The sequence below is a fragment of the Ceratotherium simum genome, chromosome 4 (assembly GCF_057802395.1).
Source record: "Ceratotherium simum simum isolate JZ-2026a chromosome 4, ASM5780239v1, whole genome shotgun sequence".
Lineage (NCBI taxonomy): Eukaryota > Metazoa > Chordata > Mammalia > Perissodactyla > Rhinocerotidae > Ceratotherium > Ceratotherium simum.
Window position 1 is genome coordinate 87,822,429 of NC_141903.1, and position 17,482 is coordinate 87,839,910.

Sequence of the window (17,482 nt, forward strand, 5' to 3'; positions counted from 1 at the left end):
CTTTATGACCTTTTGCATTTGGAGTATGTGACGTGGTATAGTTGGTTTTGAATGGGTTCTGATTTATTTGCTTATGGATAATACTACTTTATTATTATTTCATTAATATGTTCTGGAATTTTAAAACCGTTTTTATTGTCTTCATATATACTAAAGAGAAATGGTTCTCAGTTACACTTCTAGGAAAGGTTCTGATTCATAGGCAAAATGGACAAAAGGCAACATTTGCCATTTGATTTTTTAAACTACTTAGACTTGTTTATATATAGGATTTAAAGTTGATATTTCAAAAATTTTTATTGTGCATAGTGATTCCGAAGATAGGAAGAAGAAAAATGAAAAATCTAAAACTTCAGATTCTTCCAACGCTGAATCTAGTTCAATAGAAGAAAGTTCTTCAGACTCTGAATCAGAGTCAGAATCAGAAAGTGAATCTGAATCCAGAGAAGTCACTAAGGTAAGAGATTACACGTTTGTTATAATTGAAAGTAAATATTCTTATTACCTTTTCCCAATTAAGAATAAGTATTTCTGAAAACTAGTGTTTTGTTAAAAATCGAGAAGCTAAGAAAGGCATTTAACATTGTCACTGACAACTAAAATAAACACCATCTTCATTCATCCACACCTGTGGTTTTATTTTATTTTTTTTAGATAATCACTTCCCTTATAACTCAACCTGGTGGGGAAGTTAGAAACTTTTTTTTTTTTTTTTTTTGGTGAGGATGATTAGCCCTGAGCTAACATCTATTGCCAATCCTCCTCTTTTTGCTGAGGAAGATTGGCCCTGGGCCAACATCCAAGCCCATCTTCCTCTACTTTGTATGTGGGACGCCTGCCACAGCATGGCTTGATAAGTGGTGCGTAAGTCTGCACCCGGGATCTGAACCTGCAAACCCTGGGCCCCCGAAGTGGAGCACGCAAACTTAACCACTACACTACCGGGCCGGCCCCGTTAGAAACTTTTTTTAACCTCATCCTTTGCCACTGAAATTAGAGAGCTCAATATTAAGAGTATGGCCTTTTTTGTTCTTGACTAGGGTGTGACGAGGGAGGCTTTTGCTAAAGGGGAAGTAAAAGGAAGTCACAGAAATAGTATTGAGCAAAGGAATATAAATGTACATGCTTCATCAGAAATCTAGAATAATACGCTTTTTAAAAATATTAGGCGTTTTGGATAACAGGATATTTTAAAAGGTTTAATTAAAAGGTATATGTTCTTTAACTAGTTAATAAAATGCAGTAGCCATGTATTTAAAAACAAATGTAAGAAGCACTTATGTAATAGAAGGATAATGCTTATTGATATAATATTTGTAACACTGAACCTTCTCTGCTTAACAGCAAAAAATAAAAGTATAGATTGTAAAAATGTAGTTATTAATATAAAATTCAGATCTAATACGTATCTTTATTACTTCCTTCCTGTAAATGGATCATGTTGATGCTAGGCTTCAAATGCAGTAGTTTTTATAAATAAACTGTTTTATTCCATATTTTGAAAATATGGTCAAACCTTGCCTTTTATTGAATTCAGTTTCTTTTTAACTTAATATTTTTTTCACTTATTTGTTCTGTTAACTTGAATTTCTTTAGTAAGTCATCTGAGTAGCCAAGGATGAAAATAAATTCATTGAAGTAGATAATTGCCCTCCCTCATCCAGAGATTTATTGTTAAAGAACAAGCATACTAAAAAAAAAAAAATAAGCACGTTAAAAATTGGCTAGTATTTGTCTTACCTTATTTTAAATATTCTTGCATATGGTAAAACCTATTTTAATCTCGAATTTATATTTAAAACTTGTGTCTATCTATAGTATGTAATCTAAGGTTTCTATTTTTCAAAAATTCATATAAAAATCTTAGAAATTTTTAGGTTTATTAATCTGGCCTTATGTAAAAACTTATCACATAGTGAATTTGATATCCTCTCATTTCCTACTTACATTAAATTACAAAAAAATTTAAGATGTTATTTAAAATACAGGAGCTTTAGAAATTGACAATAAGTGCAACCCAGAATAAGAAATCAGTGTTTTTAAAAATGACTAAACAAGAAATCAATGAATGTCAAGTGGGTGGAATTAAAGTGAGTTATTCTTATTAAGTTTTGTAACAGTTGAAAAATTGTAGACTTCAGTGCCTATAGTACTAGAAGCAGCATTTTAGGACCCCATTAAAAAGCCACAGGGGTCCTCAGGTCAGCGATTCGATTTGTTTCTTCTTTGTCAGACTTTCAATGATCAGATTAAATCTCTTAATAATTGAAAATATTTTACTGTAGAACATTAGTATAAAATTTCAAAGTATTGCAATGAGCCAAGACTCCTGAGAAATACAGGTTTTACTCACATTCTTGGTTGTTTTGTGTCTATGTGTTTTGCTTATATGGCTTATTTTCTCTATAATGGAATGCCTTTTCCAGTCTATAATAGGCAGGTAGGATTGTTTGTTTTAACTTATCGGTTGGGATATTCTCTACCTTGGAGCCACCATAACTAGGTTTTTCTTTCTGTTTCTCTCTGAGTGATTTGGAGTGTACCATGCAATTATAAGTGTACCAATCTTCTAATAATGAGCGACTCTGTAATTGTAGAGAAGCCCTCCTTGCACCAAGTGTGGCTTCTGCTCTAAATGATGAGTAATGAAGGTAGGTGGTGGGCACTTTGCCTTAATTTAGCATGACAGGATGTTAGTGCAGGAAATTCATATGCCTTAAATCTGCAGCCCAACTACATCTATTCTTTTACTCTCTCTCTTCCTTTTCTTTCATTTGGACAATGTGTTTTGGGTATATTGAGCATGAAAATGAGACCTTGGAAGTACCTTGAATAAATGGCTTTGAAAACAGTTCATTTTATGGTGGTCCTATGAGATAGGTATAGTGTTCAACTTGTTGGAAGATAATATCTTTATGCTTCAGTTTCCTCATCTGTAAAGTAGAAATGCTAATACCCACTCTATTTCTTTCAAGTGCTTTTATAAAAAATCAAATGTGAAAGATCAGTGTAAGGCACTATATAAATATAAAACAGCAGTGTTAACATTTTTTAACTTGAACATTAATTTCCTGAGAGACCAACAACGTTAGAGTTATAGAACACCAATCCTAAAAGGAACTGAAAATTTTTGTGACTCACGTCTCCTGCATTTTTTCCGACTCTTGTTATACCATTCAAGTCATAAGTGAATGTTCGTGTGTGACCCCTTACCTGCAGCTTGTGACCTCATCCACTTTCTGCGGAAGACTGAGCTGCCATCCAATGTGAGCATCTCCTACCTCTCTCTGCTCTCTAATACACCGTCTCTATTTACCCTCCTTTTTTTTGAATGTGGCTCTCAGTAAGGGATCCCTGTCCACTTAGTCAAGAATAAGGCCTACTTCCTTTTGGCCTTGTTTTGCTGATAATCGTCTTCCTCCTTTGCACCTTCAGTCTTGCTCCACTGATGCCTCCTCTGCTGACCAAAGCACTCAGGTCTTTCCCAGCATTTGAAGAGAGAGTGTGTGTTTTGGCCTTGTTTTGCTGATAATCGTCTTCCTCCTTTGCACCTTCAGTCTTGCTCCACTGATGCCTCCTCTGCTGACCAAAGCACTCAGGTCTTTCCCAGCATTTGAAGAGAGAGTGTGTGTGACAGTGAGAGTTTAGAAAAATGATCTAGATATTCTCCATCCACTACTTGTCAACCCAATTATTTCTTAGTCCCTTTTAAATTGGTTTCCATTCCTATCACTTCCTACATTGCTCTCTGAAAAGTCAGCTGTGATCTTTCCCCAAACCCAGTGGCCTTCTCTTAGTGATTATCCTTCTTGATCTTTTTACGTGACTGTTCCCCTACTACTTGAAGCTCTCTGCATCCCTTTCTTCTGACTTCTTTGACCTTTCAGTCTTTTGGTTGCTTCAGTTTTTGCCCACTTCTGACACCCAAGTGTGAACAATGCCCCGAAATTAGTGCTTAGTACACATTATTTTTTCAAAAATATTAATTGATGCGAATTAATTTATTTTTAGTCCTCTCTTTACATTTTTCCTGCTGTGAGACTCATTCATACCTATAGCTTCAGCTAAACCATTTGTGTGAATTACTTCTATAATAACATCTCTGAATCCCTACAACCACTCTTAACTTTTTTCCCCAAATTCAGACCAAATTCTTAGACCTCTCAGGAGCTACTGGTTTCCCAAACCTAATATAGCCAGAAGAAGCCATGCTCTACCATTTGGTACTAGCATTCTTTCTCTTCTCCCAGATCTCTAGCCCCAGAATTCTCTTTGACTCCTCCCTCATCCTGTACTTTTACACAGTACCATGTCTTAGAGATTCTGTGTATTTCTCATATCTGTTTCTTCTTTTCCTACTACCACTGTTCGAGATCAGCTCTTATTACCTCACTCACAGGCCATTGCCTTTGGTCATCCTCAGACGCTTCCCCAAACCCAGTTGTTCAATACAGCTACCAGATTAATGTTCAAGTTACATATAATGATGCCTATGGCCATTTGAGTTTAGTAGACTCCTCAGGCCAGTATGGCCAACCTACCTTTCCCATCTTAACCCCCTTCTGTTCCCTGTCTTCTAATCCCAATGGACTGTTTGTGGTTCTCTTAACATGCTGGATGTTTTCCCATTTCTATGCCTTTGTTCCTCCTTTTGCACCATTTCTCTTATTACAGAAAATACAAGCTGAGGAGAAGGTGGCCTCATATCAGAGGGTGGCCCCTCCACTTCTTCTAGTTGAGAATGACTGCATGGAATGAAAAATATTGCTGATGAGAGGGTATTACTCATGTGAATGGTTTAGGGACAGTCCAAAGTGTGAGAACTGGTGTTGAATTATGTTCCTAAAGTGTTTGTCATTTAGCACCATGCCCAGCATATCCATAAGACACAAAACTATTGTCATACATTCTGGTGTCGTATTTGTTTGTTTGATTGTATTATTGATTGAGAGATGTCCTCATTTGAGATCAGATATTGTCGGTAATGACCAAAGAAAATTATCTTGTTCTTCAGTTACAGTTATTTTGATAGGCAAACATATTTTTCTTTGTGGGTGTTCTTTTCTGAAATATATTAAATAGAGAAATATTTTAATTTGAGTCTATCCTTTTTATGAAATAATTCTTTTGCCCCAAATAGTATGTATAACAGAATTACTTCTTATAGTTCCATATTTTAAGTGCTTTCACGTCCTTTACACAGTGTAAAGGGAAACTTTTTGTTTTCACACAGAAGAGTGGAAAGAAAAATCGGTAACGTAGACCATGTTGTATCAACAAGAGATTCACGTTTATATCACTTTATCCTATTTTTTACTGATGTAATTGAGTTACATTCTGTTTGTACGTAAAATTATATGTTGAACAGATGGTGACAATTTTATTTCAAATAATGTTTTTAAAAAAGTTACCAGGGCTTTTTTTTTTCTTTATTAAATCTCGACTTCAATGTTTTTGTAACTAGCCGGTATAGTAGAGTACTCCTCTAGACTGTAACTCTTTCCTCTATCACCTTGTTGGCCCACTGTTCACACCTTGACTGGGATACAGTAGTTCTGATTACATCTTCAGTGTCTGTGCACCAACTGCTGAAGATTTAGATAATCTGTGATTTAAATGATAAAGATTTAAAATCATGATTGTACTTTCTTGTGAATAACTTATGTATTTTCCTTATAAATATTAACATTTTAATTACATAAACTGTGTATAAAGCATAATCATCAATGGAAAATAAATATATTTAACATACACTTAATAACATTTAATATTAAGAGCATTTTCATATTTGAATTAACATTAAGATTAATATGTCTGCTAGCTGTGAAAACAATCATACCATCTATGTATACCTCGCAGTGATCGAAATGCTCTTGTGAGTTGTCTTCATCACAGGTTATAGGGATCTCATAAAACTTTGCTGATCCCTTTTTGAGAGGTGCAAAAACTAATTAAATCTCTTAAGTGCTCTATGGACCCATCACTGGTATTGTGACTAGTGTCCAGACATGAGTAAATGTTAATATTTGCCTTAATAAAAGATCTACCATGTGAAAGATTCTTGGGGATAAAGTAAATTTCACATGCGGTATGAAATAGATCATGGATAAGAGTAAAAGAAATTATTTTCCAATTCCAAGAGTAAAAGGAACTATTTCCCTATTTAAAAAATAGAAAACAAGTTTTACTTGTGTTTTTATAGGTATTTATATATGTTACAAGTTACAATTATGTAACTTCTGTGAATATCATAGAACATTGGTTTTTTACTCTGACAATTCAAAGCCTTGCCTCTTTCAATTTATGTCTTTCCCAATTTAGTTCATATTTTAAGTTCTCCAGAACAGAAATATCATTTCACTTCAATTGAGATCTTTAAATCAAAGTGAATGCCATTAAGCAAGCTTTCTTATTGAAGTAGGTATAATCCAATAGGGAAGATTTGTTTAACAGTTTAGACTTCTTTTTAACTTATAAAGAAGTCTTAATTTACTGGCAATGTACTTTTGTTTTAAAGCACAGAATAAGTGTGAGCCTTAGATTTTTTTAAATCAAATTTGTTAGATGTCTTGAAGGCAAGAGAGTCATTAAATTGTCCTTGGTGGGTAGTTCTAATTGAAAATATTTCATGCAAATGCCTTGCCCTGTGAGGCTAGAAATTAGCCTTGAATTTTTGTTTATTTCAAAGCACAGTATGTGTTTGACAAACTTTATGTACCACTTATTCTGTTTTATAGTTTTCAATTTCAAACCTCTTTGCAATGGTTTCCTCTTAGGAAGCATATTTGATGCTTGTTGTGACAGTTTTTTTTTTTCTACTTGCTTTTTTTTTTTTAATTAGCATGAAAATGAACATGCATAATACATAAAATATCTTTACAGATATATTATTACATATTTTTGTTTGTATTATTTGGAGCTTAATAAGTATTTCCAGGATCTTTTATTTATTATTTGAAATGAAGTATATTAAGTAGAAATCAGTTTCTTAACCCTGTGACTTTGTATTTCATTTTGAAAATGTTGATGTATTGAGGTGTATAATCGAATACCATAGAAACAAAATGGAGATTTGAGGATGATGAATTGATAACTAGGTATTTTTGTAGTGAGATTTTAAGATCAGTTACTGTTGTCCTTATAAAAGTCTAATACAGTCACTCAGCTGTTAAAAACCTAATCCTCTATTTAAAAAAATATACAAAAACAAATTGTCTATCTTTCTGCCTGATCTCTTCTCAAGTACTAACACAATGGAAACAGTGGGTGATCTGTCAATGTGTTTGGTTTGTCAATGATGGTTTCATATAAATATTGGGAGGGTAAGAAATAAAATTCACACAGTAAAATATGATTTCATCTGCCTTTTCTCTGCAGCTCCGTGGCTCATGCTGCGGTGTGAAATTCTCATTTTACACACTTTGCAAGCGGAGCACATGAATTATGCATTGAGCAAGAAAAATCTCCTGCCTCCAGTCCTATATGCATTTACCCAGGTTCTGTCTCTATTACCAAGATGAATTGCAAATGGAGAAATGTTAGATGGAATAGTGCTCTTAACTTCTTTGTTTAGAATTCAGATTTTTATTTTTATAGTAGATCCTTTAAGTATGAAAATGTTTTGAACTTACTATGGATTTTTTAAAATGAAAAATGAAATATAATATAAGAGAGGAATGCCTAACACATCACAAAGCTTTTTATAGCCTTGATTCGGAATGTAAGGCTTTTTCAATTTGGTAGAAATGACCGTTATCTATTGCTAATGTTATATTTCAGTCACTGGTTATTTGCTGTTCTCAGAAAGTCAGTGAAATTCTGTTTTTTTGAGAACCTTTTTCTTTCTTTTTTAGGCTTCTAATAAGAGATTATGCCAATTTCACATGCAGCTCTGTCCTGTGTCGTATGTGACCTGATGTGTGTTTAATAGACATTGTTATACACTCTTAGCTGTGAAGTAGAAAATAAGGTATAGACTTGCTTCCAGCTTTAACTTTATCTTGATGTGATAGGTTTCTCATTTTTCAGGTGGGGAGGTTACAGTTCCATGAAGACAGTCATGCACCATTGTAGCTTATAGGAAGCTACACCCATGTGCTCAGCGTAGCATTTTGATAAGTCACATGGTGATAAGCTCTTTTTGTCATATGTTCTTTCTTCACAGGAATGATATTCTAGTTGAGATGGCATTTTCATTCTGAATCTATTTTTGTTACTTGCAACTTTTACATTTCAGCTTCAAAACTAACATTTCTTCTATTTTTTTCCCAGTCCTAGAAATGGTTATTCATTTGAGGTGTGGAGAGAGGGGCAGATATTGTTTGTTTTGTTTTTTAAATAACAGATGAAAATTAAAAGCCGTCTAGATGATTTGGAGTTTTCAGTGACAGGAGTAATTATTTTGAGGAAGAAAATCAGTGCTGATGTTTTTAGTTAGCGTTTTAATGTGTGTTACTGTATGGTCCTTGAAAATAATTTTTCTGAGTATTGGCATAAGGGAAAAAGCAAGCAGAACTTAAAATCATTTTTTAAATGTTACCTAATGTATAAGTTAACGCATTGTTCTTGTTCATATATGTGCACTGTTGTGAGAGCTCTAATGTGGCGTAAACTGTAAATGATGGTAAGGTACCTTTTGCTCTAGTGATGCCTTTCCGTGGTCAGAGGACTGCTTCAAAGATATTTATAATAATTCACATTAACAATAAGCTATAAACTCCTTTGGTAGATGATAGGTTACCTGAAGGCAGGGACGGTGTCTGTCTTGCTGTGTTACTTCCATTGCTTGGCACAGAATCTGATACATATTAAAAATTCTATACATATCTGTTGAATGAACGAATGATTGACTGAATAAACAAACAAAAACATTTTAGCAAAAACTTAAATTTTGGCTTTTAATTTGAGAAGATTTAAAGTATAGATTATAAAGATAAGTAACTTGACCCAAATACATCTATTTAATACCCTAATCTTTGTTATTCTTTAATTCTTTATAATGCTACTCAGTACTGCATTTATCTTTTTTTTTTGAGATTATGCATCTTTTCTGAATCTCTCACCAAACTGTGAACACCTCAGGCTTAGGGTCACTGTTTTCTAGTCCACCGTTATCCACGTTTCAAAAATATAATAGACTGGGGGCCAGCCCGCCCCCAGTCGCGGGCGTAGCGGTTAAGTGTGTGTGCTCTGCTTCCGTGGCCCGGGGTTTGCTGGTTCACATCCTGGGTGTGCACTGATGCACTGCTTGTCAAACCATGCTGTGGCGGCGTCCCATATAAAGTAGAGGAAGATGGGCACAGATGTTAGCCCAAGGCCAGTCTTCCTCAGCAAAAAGAGGAGGATTGGCATCGGATGTTAGCTCAGGGCTAATCCTCCTCACCAAAAAAAAATATATATATATATACACACATATTTATATATATGTATATATATAAATATAATAGACTGAATAAGCAAATCTGAGGTGGAGGGAGCCCCAATTATGTGCAGATATGTTTGAAATATTTATTCTCCCCAAAGGAAAACAGTAAAGAAAGTAAATAAATTCCTTTCAACCCTAAAAAGCAAGAGCCTGAAAATGTCGTTTATAGATTTTAATGAATACCTTTGGCAACAGAAGTCTGACATAGCCCAGTGTTGGAATACGGAGTACCCAGTACAGTGCCAGTTACAAACGACCTCTCGGAAAGGCTACTCTGCACAGCCCGTCGACAGCTTCAGAGCTAAGCATGTTTTGTTTGCACATGTCTTTTTCTTAAATAAACTTGTTTGAAATTATTTTCAAGGGGGCTGGCCCGGTCACGTGGTGGTTACGTTTGCACGTTCTGCTTCAGCGGCTTGGGGTTCGCAGGTTCTAAGCCCAGGCGCAGACCGACACACCGCTCATCAAGCTGCGCTGTGGTGGCGTCCCACATACAAACAAGAGGCAGATGGGCACAGATGTTGGCTCAGAGCCAGTCTTCCTCAGCAAAAAGAGGAAGATTGGCAACAGATGTTAGCTCAGGGCCAATCTTCCTCACCAAAAAAAAAAAACAAAAACCAAATTTTCAAGAATGCCTGTATACTTTCTACCAAAAAGCCACGTTATGTGTTTATGTTAGCAAAAGTTGTCAGATTATAAAATAATTATTTACCTTTAAATTTTCTTCTAAAGGGCCTTTATAATCTTTAAACACCAATATTTAAGAACAGTTAACAATTGCAAGGTGGAGAATAAATACTGTATGCTAACTGAAATAAAAATTCTGACTCAAAAAAACATTTCGTGTAACCATACAGAAGCTTAATTTGATTTTTTTCTCAGAAGACTAAGCAGAGGAAAAAATGTTTGTTTTAAAACATTAAGGACTACTTCATAGATTTTTAAAATATAACATGCAATAAATGAGATATTTCTTATTTTATAGGAGAAAGAACAAAAACCAAAGCAAGATAGAAATCCTCTTACCAAAGATGTTTCCCTTTTAGATCTAGATGATTGTAAGTATTAAAATTTAAATTTGTTTATTCTGTTTAGTAGTAGTATTTTTTGTTTTTATGGTACCTTTCATTTACGTGTCTCAAAGTATATTAGCATCTATTATGAAAGATTTATAGATCAATAAGGCAAGAAAATTTTAGAAATCAGGTCTATTAGTATCTTTGTCTTTCATCTATTCAGCATAACAGTTTTGTATCACCTGAATAAATGGTCAAATAAAAGTGCACCAAATTTATTCTAAGATCTTTTGCTTTAGTAATTTATACTTGTTTTAGTAAATGTGCATATCTTACAACTTCTACTTTGTTAAATGTTGATTGTGGGGACTGAGACATCTAACTTGAGGAGAGTGATTGGAGACATAGAGGACATGCCATCTCCCTCCTGCCACACTTCTGTGGGAATGGACACGGATACCAACATTTGGAGGCCAGGGTGACTATACCTATCAATATTTTAACTGCAAAAAATCCTTGTCCCAGCAAATCTGCTTGTAAGAGCTTGGAATCCTACAAATATACTCACCCAAGTATGCAAAGATGTATATTTATCATCTCCCCTTAAATCCTCCTGTGAGAGAGCTAGTGGAACTATATTGGTAGGTAGATTTTGCCCTAGAAGAAGAGGAACAACAAGTGAGATTTCATGAATATTAAACTGCTGTTGTTTTTCAGTATAGTTTTTCCATGCTAAAGGTGAGTTATGTTTGTAGGTTGTCTCATTCTGTCCTAGAGCCTTTCTGTTCATATTGTGTACCTGGCCTATCTCCAGTAGTCATGGAAAATTCTTAATATAGAGAAATTAAAATGTATAATACAGAGAAATACTTAATATGGAGATAAAATTAATATTAAAAATAAAATTGAAGCCAAATTTGAATCATTTTTCACATATTGGTCAAGATTTGAAAGTTTACATCATTTTTCACCTATTGGCAAAGATTTTAAAGCAGCATCCAGTATTGCTTAGGTTTGGAGAAACAGGTACCCTACATATGTATTTGATAGGAATATAAATAGGTGCAGCTTTTTGGAGTCATTTTACAGTATCTATCAAAACTTAAATTGCACACACCTTTTGACCTAGCAATTCTTTTCTAGGAATTTATCCTGCAGATAAACTAGCAAAATCAGATCCTATTCCATCCTTGTTTTGGATAGGACTCTGGAATTTAATGGCTTAATTTTACAGTTAAGTTAAAGTCCATGTTCCTAAGTATCTAAGACCTTAGATGATCTGACTCCTGCCTGCCTCTTATCTATTCTGCTCCTTTGCTTTTCTGAAATACACCAGCCTCATTCCTGCCAAGGGTCTTTGTTCTGCTCTTCCCTTCTAAGGACACTTGCAGAGCTCCTGATGGCAATACTTCTTATCATTCAAATCCCAGCTCAAAAGTCATCTTCGTTTACACACCTTCACTAATCACTCTTGATTGTCTTCATGGCATTTTTCACCATCTGAAATTATCTTAAATATGTTTATTATTTGTTTATTGTCTGTCTCACCCAACTAGCATGTAAGTTCCAAGAGAATAGGATCCTTGTCTGTCTTGCTCACTGCTATTCTTAGTACACAGAAGAGCAGCTGGTGGATAGTGGGCACCATATAAATATTTGTGTTTTTTTTGTTTTTTGTTTTTTTTTTAATAATTTTATTTATTTTTTTCCCCCAAAGCCCCAGTAGATAGTTGTATGTCATAGCTGCACATCCTTCTAGTTGCTGTATGTGGGACACTGCCTCAGCATGGCTGGAGAAGCGGTGCGTCGGTGCATGCCCAGGATCCGAACCCGGGCCACCAGCAGTGGAGCGCATGCACTTAACCGCTAAGCCACGGGGCCGGCCCCCAATAAATATTTGTTGAATTAATAAGATACACATAGGTATGAAGTCATGCATCACTCAACAATGGGAATGCATTCTGAGAAATGTGTTGTTAGGCAGTTTCATCATTGTGCAAACATCATAGAGTGTACTGAAGGGGAGCAAAATTTTCCACCCCAAAATGTGTCTCTTTAACATGAGTATTATTTTAGGCTGATTTTTTTTTTTTTCGTGAGGAAGATCAGCCCTGAGCTAACATCCGATGCCAATCCTCCTCTTTTTGCTGAGGAAGACTGGCCCTGAGCTAACATCTGTGCCCATCTTCCTCTACTTTATATGGGACACCGCCACAGCATGGCTTAACAAGCAGTGCGTCGGTGCGCGCCCAGGATCTGAACCAGTGAACCCCGGGCCGCCGAAGCAGAGCGCATGCACTTAACCGCTGAGCCACCAATCCGGCCCTTTTTTTTTTTGCTGAGGAAGATTGACCTTGAGCTAAGATCTGTTGCTAATCTTCCTCTTTTTGCTTGAGGAAGATTTGCCCTGAGCTAACATTTGTGCCAGTCTTCCTCTATTTTGTATGTGGGTTGCCGCCACAGCGTGGCGACCGATGAGTACTGTAGGTCCGTGCCTGGGAACTGAACCCAGGTCACCAAAGTGGAACATGCTAAACTTAACCCCTAGGCCGTGGAGCCCAGCCCCTAGGCTGATTATTTTTAAGAAACAGAAGACTCAGAAAGTTTTTCTTGTTACCACCCCGTTAACTGCCTAAAAGAATTCTGATTAAAAAACCTGTCTCAGGAAAAGAGCTATCAGCTTAGCATAACATGAACCAGGTGGTAGACAGGGAGGAACCTAGAAAAGCCTGTTTGTTGGGCTCCCCTCTGTGTTCTTCTGTTTCTGTGTGGCCAAACACTTGTTTTCCAAATGTTTGCTCCTTTTCACCTACCTGTGAATTGCCTTCCTTCCCTTTGAAGTCCCTGACTCTCCCCACCCGCAACATCTTTTGTCTTTAGCTGAGGGTGGTAATTAAGGTGAGGGCTTTGGCCATTTTGGTGAGCTTGGTTTTCCTAGGTTTCTCTCAAGTATACATGTTACTAAACTTTTTTTTGTTTTTCTTCTGTTAGTCCACCTCATGTCAATTTAATTCTTAGACTAGCCAGAAGAACCCAAAAGGGTAGAGGAAAATTTCTTCCTCCCCTAAGGTATGAACATAAACCTAGATAGTATAGCCTGCTACACATCTAGGCTCGGTGGTACTAATCTTATGGGACCACCATCGTATATGCGGTCCATTGTTAACTGAAATGTCGTTATGCAACATGTGACTGTATATAAAAATTTCATTGTAGGGGCCGGCCCTGTGGCATAGCGGTTAAGTGCGCGCGCTCTGCTGCTGGTGTCCCGGGTTTGGATCCTGGGCGTGCACCAATGCACCGCTTGTCCGGCCGTGCTGTGGCGGCGTCCCATATAAAGTGGAGGAAGATGGGCACAGATGTTAGCCCAGGGCCAGTCTTCCTCAGCAAAAAGAGGAGGATTGGCATCAGATGTTAGCTCAGGGCTGATCTTCCTCACCAAAAAAAAAAAAAAAAAAAAAAATTCATTGTAGCATTATTTATTACAGCAAAATCCTGAAAACAAAATGTCTACCAATATGGTAATATAACTATTAACAATGAAGCAAATCTGTGTGTGCTATGTAATTATATATCCAAAATATTGTAAGTAAAAGAAAGTACATATAGAGCATGATTCCACTTGTGTGAAAGATGAGTAAAGGAGGAGCTGTGTCCTGCAGACAGACACAGGCATGATTGTACGTCTTCTGTTTCTGGGAGGCTGCGGAAGGAACAGTTAACAGTGGCTGGCTCTAGCCCCTGTGGGGTGTAGGACTAAACGAGGGACAGAGGAGAGAAAAAGACTTTATATTTTATGTCTTTCTGTCACAATGAATATTTTACACATGTATGTAACTTTTATAATTTAAAAAGTTTAAAATTGTAAAGGAATAACAGTCAAGCACATTTAAAAAGAAATTAAGAGTAAGTGTCATGAAGTACTAGAGTGTGCTAATTACATTTTCTTCTTATATTTGACTCTGGATTTCCTGGCAGCTAAGGAAACAGGAGAAACCTGTAAAATGATATTTTTATTGTTTGATTCTTTTTAAAAGCATGTTTTTATATGTAGAAACAAAACTTTTCTTAAGTATTAAGTTTAAGAATTTAAGTGGAAGATTTTTTTTTTCTTAATTTTAAGGGAAATTTCATCCTAACTTACATTTATTTTAACTCAACATAGGATATGTTTATGTTTTAATATCCAAGAACTATTTTTTAAAAAAGCTTTTATAGTCCTGCATTTGTCAGAAATGATGCTTGAAACTCTTAGTTCAGCAGATGTTTGTGGATTATCTGCTAAGTGCAAGGTACTTTCCTAGGTGCTAGAGCAGGTAAATAGAATTTAGTCATTCTCTTCCAGAGACAAATCTAGTCAGGGACATAGATACCTGAACAAGTGTTGTATAAGAGAGATAATAAAGATGTAAAGTATAGTGGAAAAATGAGGAGGGAGACAAAAACCAATTAAGAAGCTACAAAAGCCTTGTGAAAGAAGTATGATCTGAGCTTAGAGATACAGCAAGTGGAGTGTTATGGGAGAAAAGCATTGTTGATAATGGTTCTTAAAAATACTGACTTCATTATATGCTGCTTATTAGCTTATAGTAATTCTCCATTGTCCATGGCAAGCAGTTTGTTGATCAAAAACTAAAAACTCACTCTCCAGTGGCTTGAGTTCTCAGCTGTGAGAATTAGATTAATTTTGAAGGCAGACACATCCTTATGTTTTATCTAAGAGGCACATAGTAATCCACAGAAGTTATTGGTTCAGTACACGCTGCATACGAGGAAAACTGCGTTCTGAATTTATCTTTGTCTTTATTCAGAAAACATTTATTGAACACTCGCTATGATCTAAGTAATCTGCTACATGCTGGAGATTCTAAATGGATACAACATTGTCCCTACCCAAGGAACTCTCAGTGTAATGGGAGAAACGTATAAGTTGGCAATAGATTGCCACATTATAAATGAAATGAGAAAGAGATATGCACAGAATACTGTTAAGTATTGGGGTATCTAACCCACCTAGCAGTATCAGGATGTAACATTGAGCTGAGGATGAGTAAGAATTAGTCAAGCAGTCGGAGTCAAGAGAAGAGAGTGAAGGGAGTAAAGGATGGAGGAGGGAAAGAGCTTGCTACTACCCGAAATAATCATTGTGTCTCCTAGGGAAGCAGTAGAGTTAGCAACCCGAGCAATAGACTGGCTCTACTACAGAACAGTGCTGTGATTGCGTAAAAGTAACTTGAATTTCCTAATTGCATTTGTGGAGGGGATGTTATCAGAAGCACAGGCACTAGTCCTGGTATGGCCTTTAATCAGTTAAGTGAGTTAATTTCTTTGGGTCTTATTTTATTCATTTGTAAAATAAAAAAAAAAATGGCTGAAAAGTTTCTACAGTTCCTTTAGATTATGAAATTATATGACTCTATTTCATGGGGTCAGGTGATGATACATCAGAAAATATTTATGCTAGGATAGCATATGGCCTAACAATAGATTAGGCTTAGAGTAGCAATATGCATTTTTTCTCAAGGCATATTTTATATTTCTGGAAATTAAAGTATCTTTTTGTACCTTATACTATGTGATCTTAATAGGGTGATCATAAAACAGCAATCTTGGTCTGGTGTTCTTTTATAGGAAATGTAAACCTATGTAATTACACTATTTGTACAAGTAACTGTGAGGTCTCCTTAAGAACATTTATTAGCCAACAATAGTCATGCTTCAGATAAGCCTTATGATCTGTGATATCATACTGTTGAATAAATTGTAGTGGAGGCAGTAGAGTGGAGTGGCTAAGAGGACAGGGGAGGAGCAAGGCTGTCTGAGTTTGAATCCCAGTTCTGTTACTTACTAGCTATGTTACCTTGGGCAAGTTACTTAATCTCTCTTTACTTTAGTTACTTTATCTATAAAATTGGGATAATAGTAGTATGTTTTTGGAGTATTAAGAAGATTAAATGAGTTGACAAATGCAAAAGCACTTAAAACTGCGCTTGGCACATGGTAAGCATTATATAGGGGTTAGCTATGCTGGAGCTGATGATAGCGACGATACAGCAGCAGCGAGTTACATTTAACAAGTTTTAAATAACTTCATATTAAACCATTACATATTAAAAATTTTACTTATTCTTGAATTTTAAAGCAAAATTTTGATCAGAAGAATAATTATATAATTACTAAATATGCTTTAGTAAAGAAAAAGTATTTTGTACAAAGTTTTTAAAATAAAAAGAAGAAAATAAAATAGATTTGAATCCAAATACCCTAGGTTAATATTCTGACGTATCAGTTCAGGTTCTTTTCATATACAAATCCTCTCCCCCCAAAATTGAATCATAGTGAGATATTGTTTTATCATCTGTTTCTCTTTGTTTATCACACACATTCCTTTCCATGCCATAAATATTCTTTAACAACTTCAGTTTTAATGACTGCATGTATCCTTTATATTGTTGTAATAAATTCTGTTTAACAGGTTTACTATTGCTAGAAATTTAACTTGTTTCCATTTTTTTGCTGTCATAATCAGTGAAGCAATACACATCATCATAAGTATATTATTGCATTATCTCCATGACTGTTTCCTTAAGATAAATTTCCAGGAGTAGAATTGCTGGGACAAAGGCTCGGGAGAATTCCATTGTCTAAAATTGTCTTCCGCAAAGCTTGTACCAACTTACAGAGGATTAGTATGAGACTGCCAGATTCTTTATACTCTTACTTATGCTGGATTTGTATTTAAAAATTGTGTTTGCCAACTTGATAGGTGGAAATGCTATCTCATTTTAATTTGCATGCCATGTTATTTATTTTTTTTAACTACAGAGTCATTTTGTTTTTTAAACATTAATTAAATCCTTCAGCATAGTCAACTGACCTCAGAATCCAATTTAGGATAAATTTTCAGTGCCAACTTTCATCTTGCCAGACCTGTAAATAGATATGTAATCATTTCTTTAATACCAGAGCCTTTGTCTTCTGAAATGATATTAAAAGCCTTTCTTTTCTTTCTTTTTTTTTTTTTTGTCAAACTTGCCTGTGA

At 35.4% G+C, this 17,482-nt stretch overlaps 1 protein-coding gene across 2 annotated transcripts in view; it reads left to right on the plus strand.

Moving 5' to 3' along the window:
• The window catches only part of AP3B1 (adaptor related protein complex 3 subunit beta 1), a 254,487-nt gene that overhangs the window by 164,464 nt on the left and 72,541 nt on the right, over positions 1-17,482 (plus strand). For both annotated transcript variants that reach the window (XM_004420431.3, XM_087430137.1), the window contains exons 20-21: positions 310-457; positions 10,410-10,482. In XM_004420431.3, coding sequence (XP_004420488.1) covers positions 310-457; positions 10,410-10,482 — 221 coding nt within the window. The remainder of the gene's footprint in view (positions 1-309; positions 458-10,409; positions 10,483-17,482) is intronic.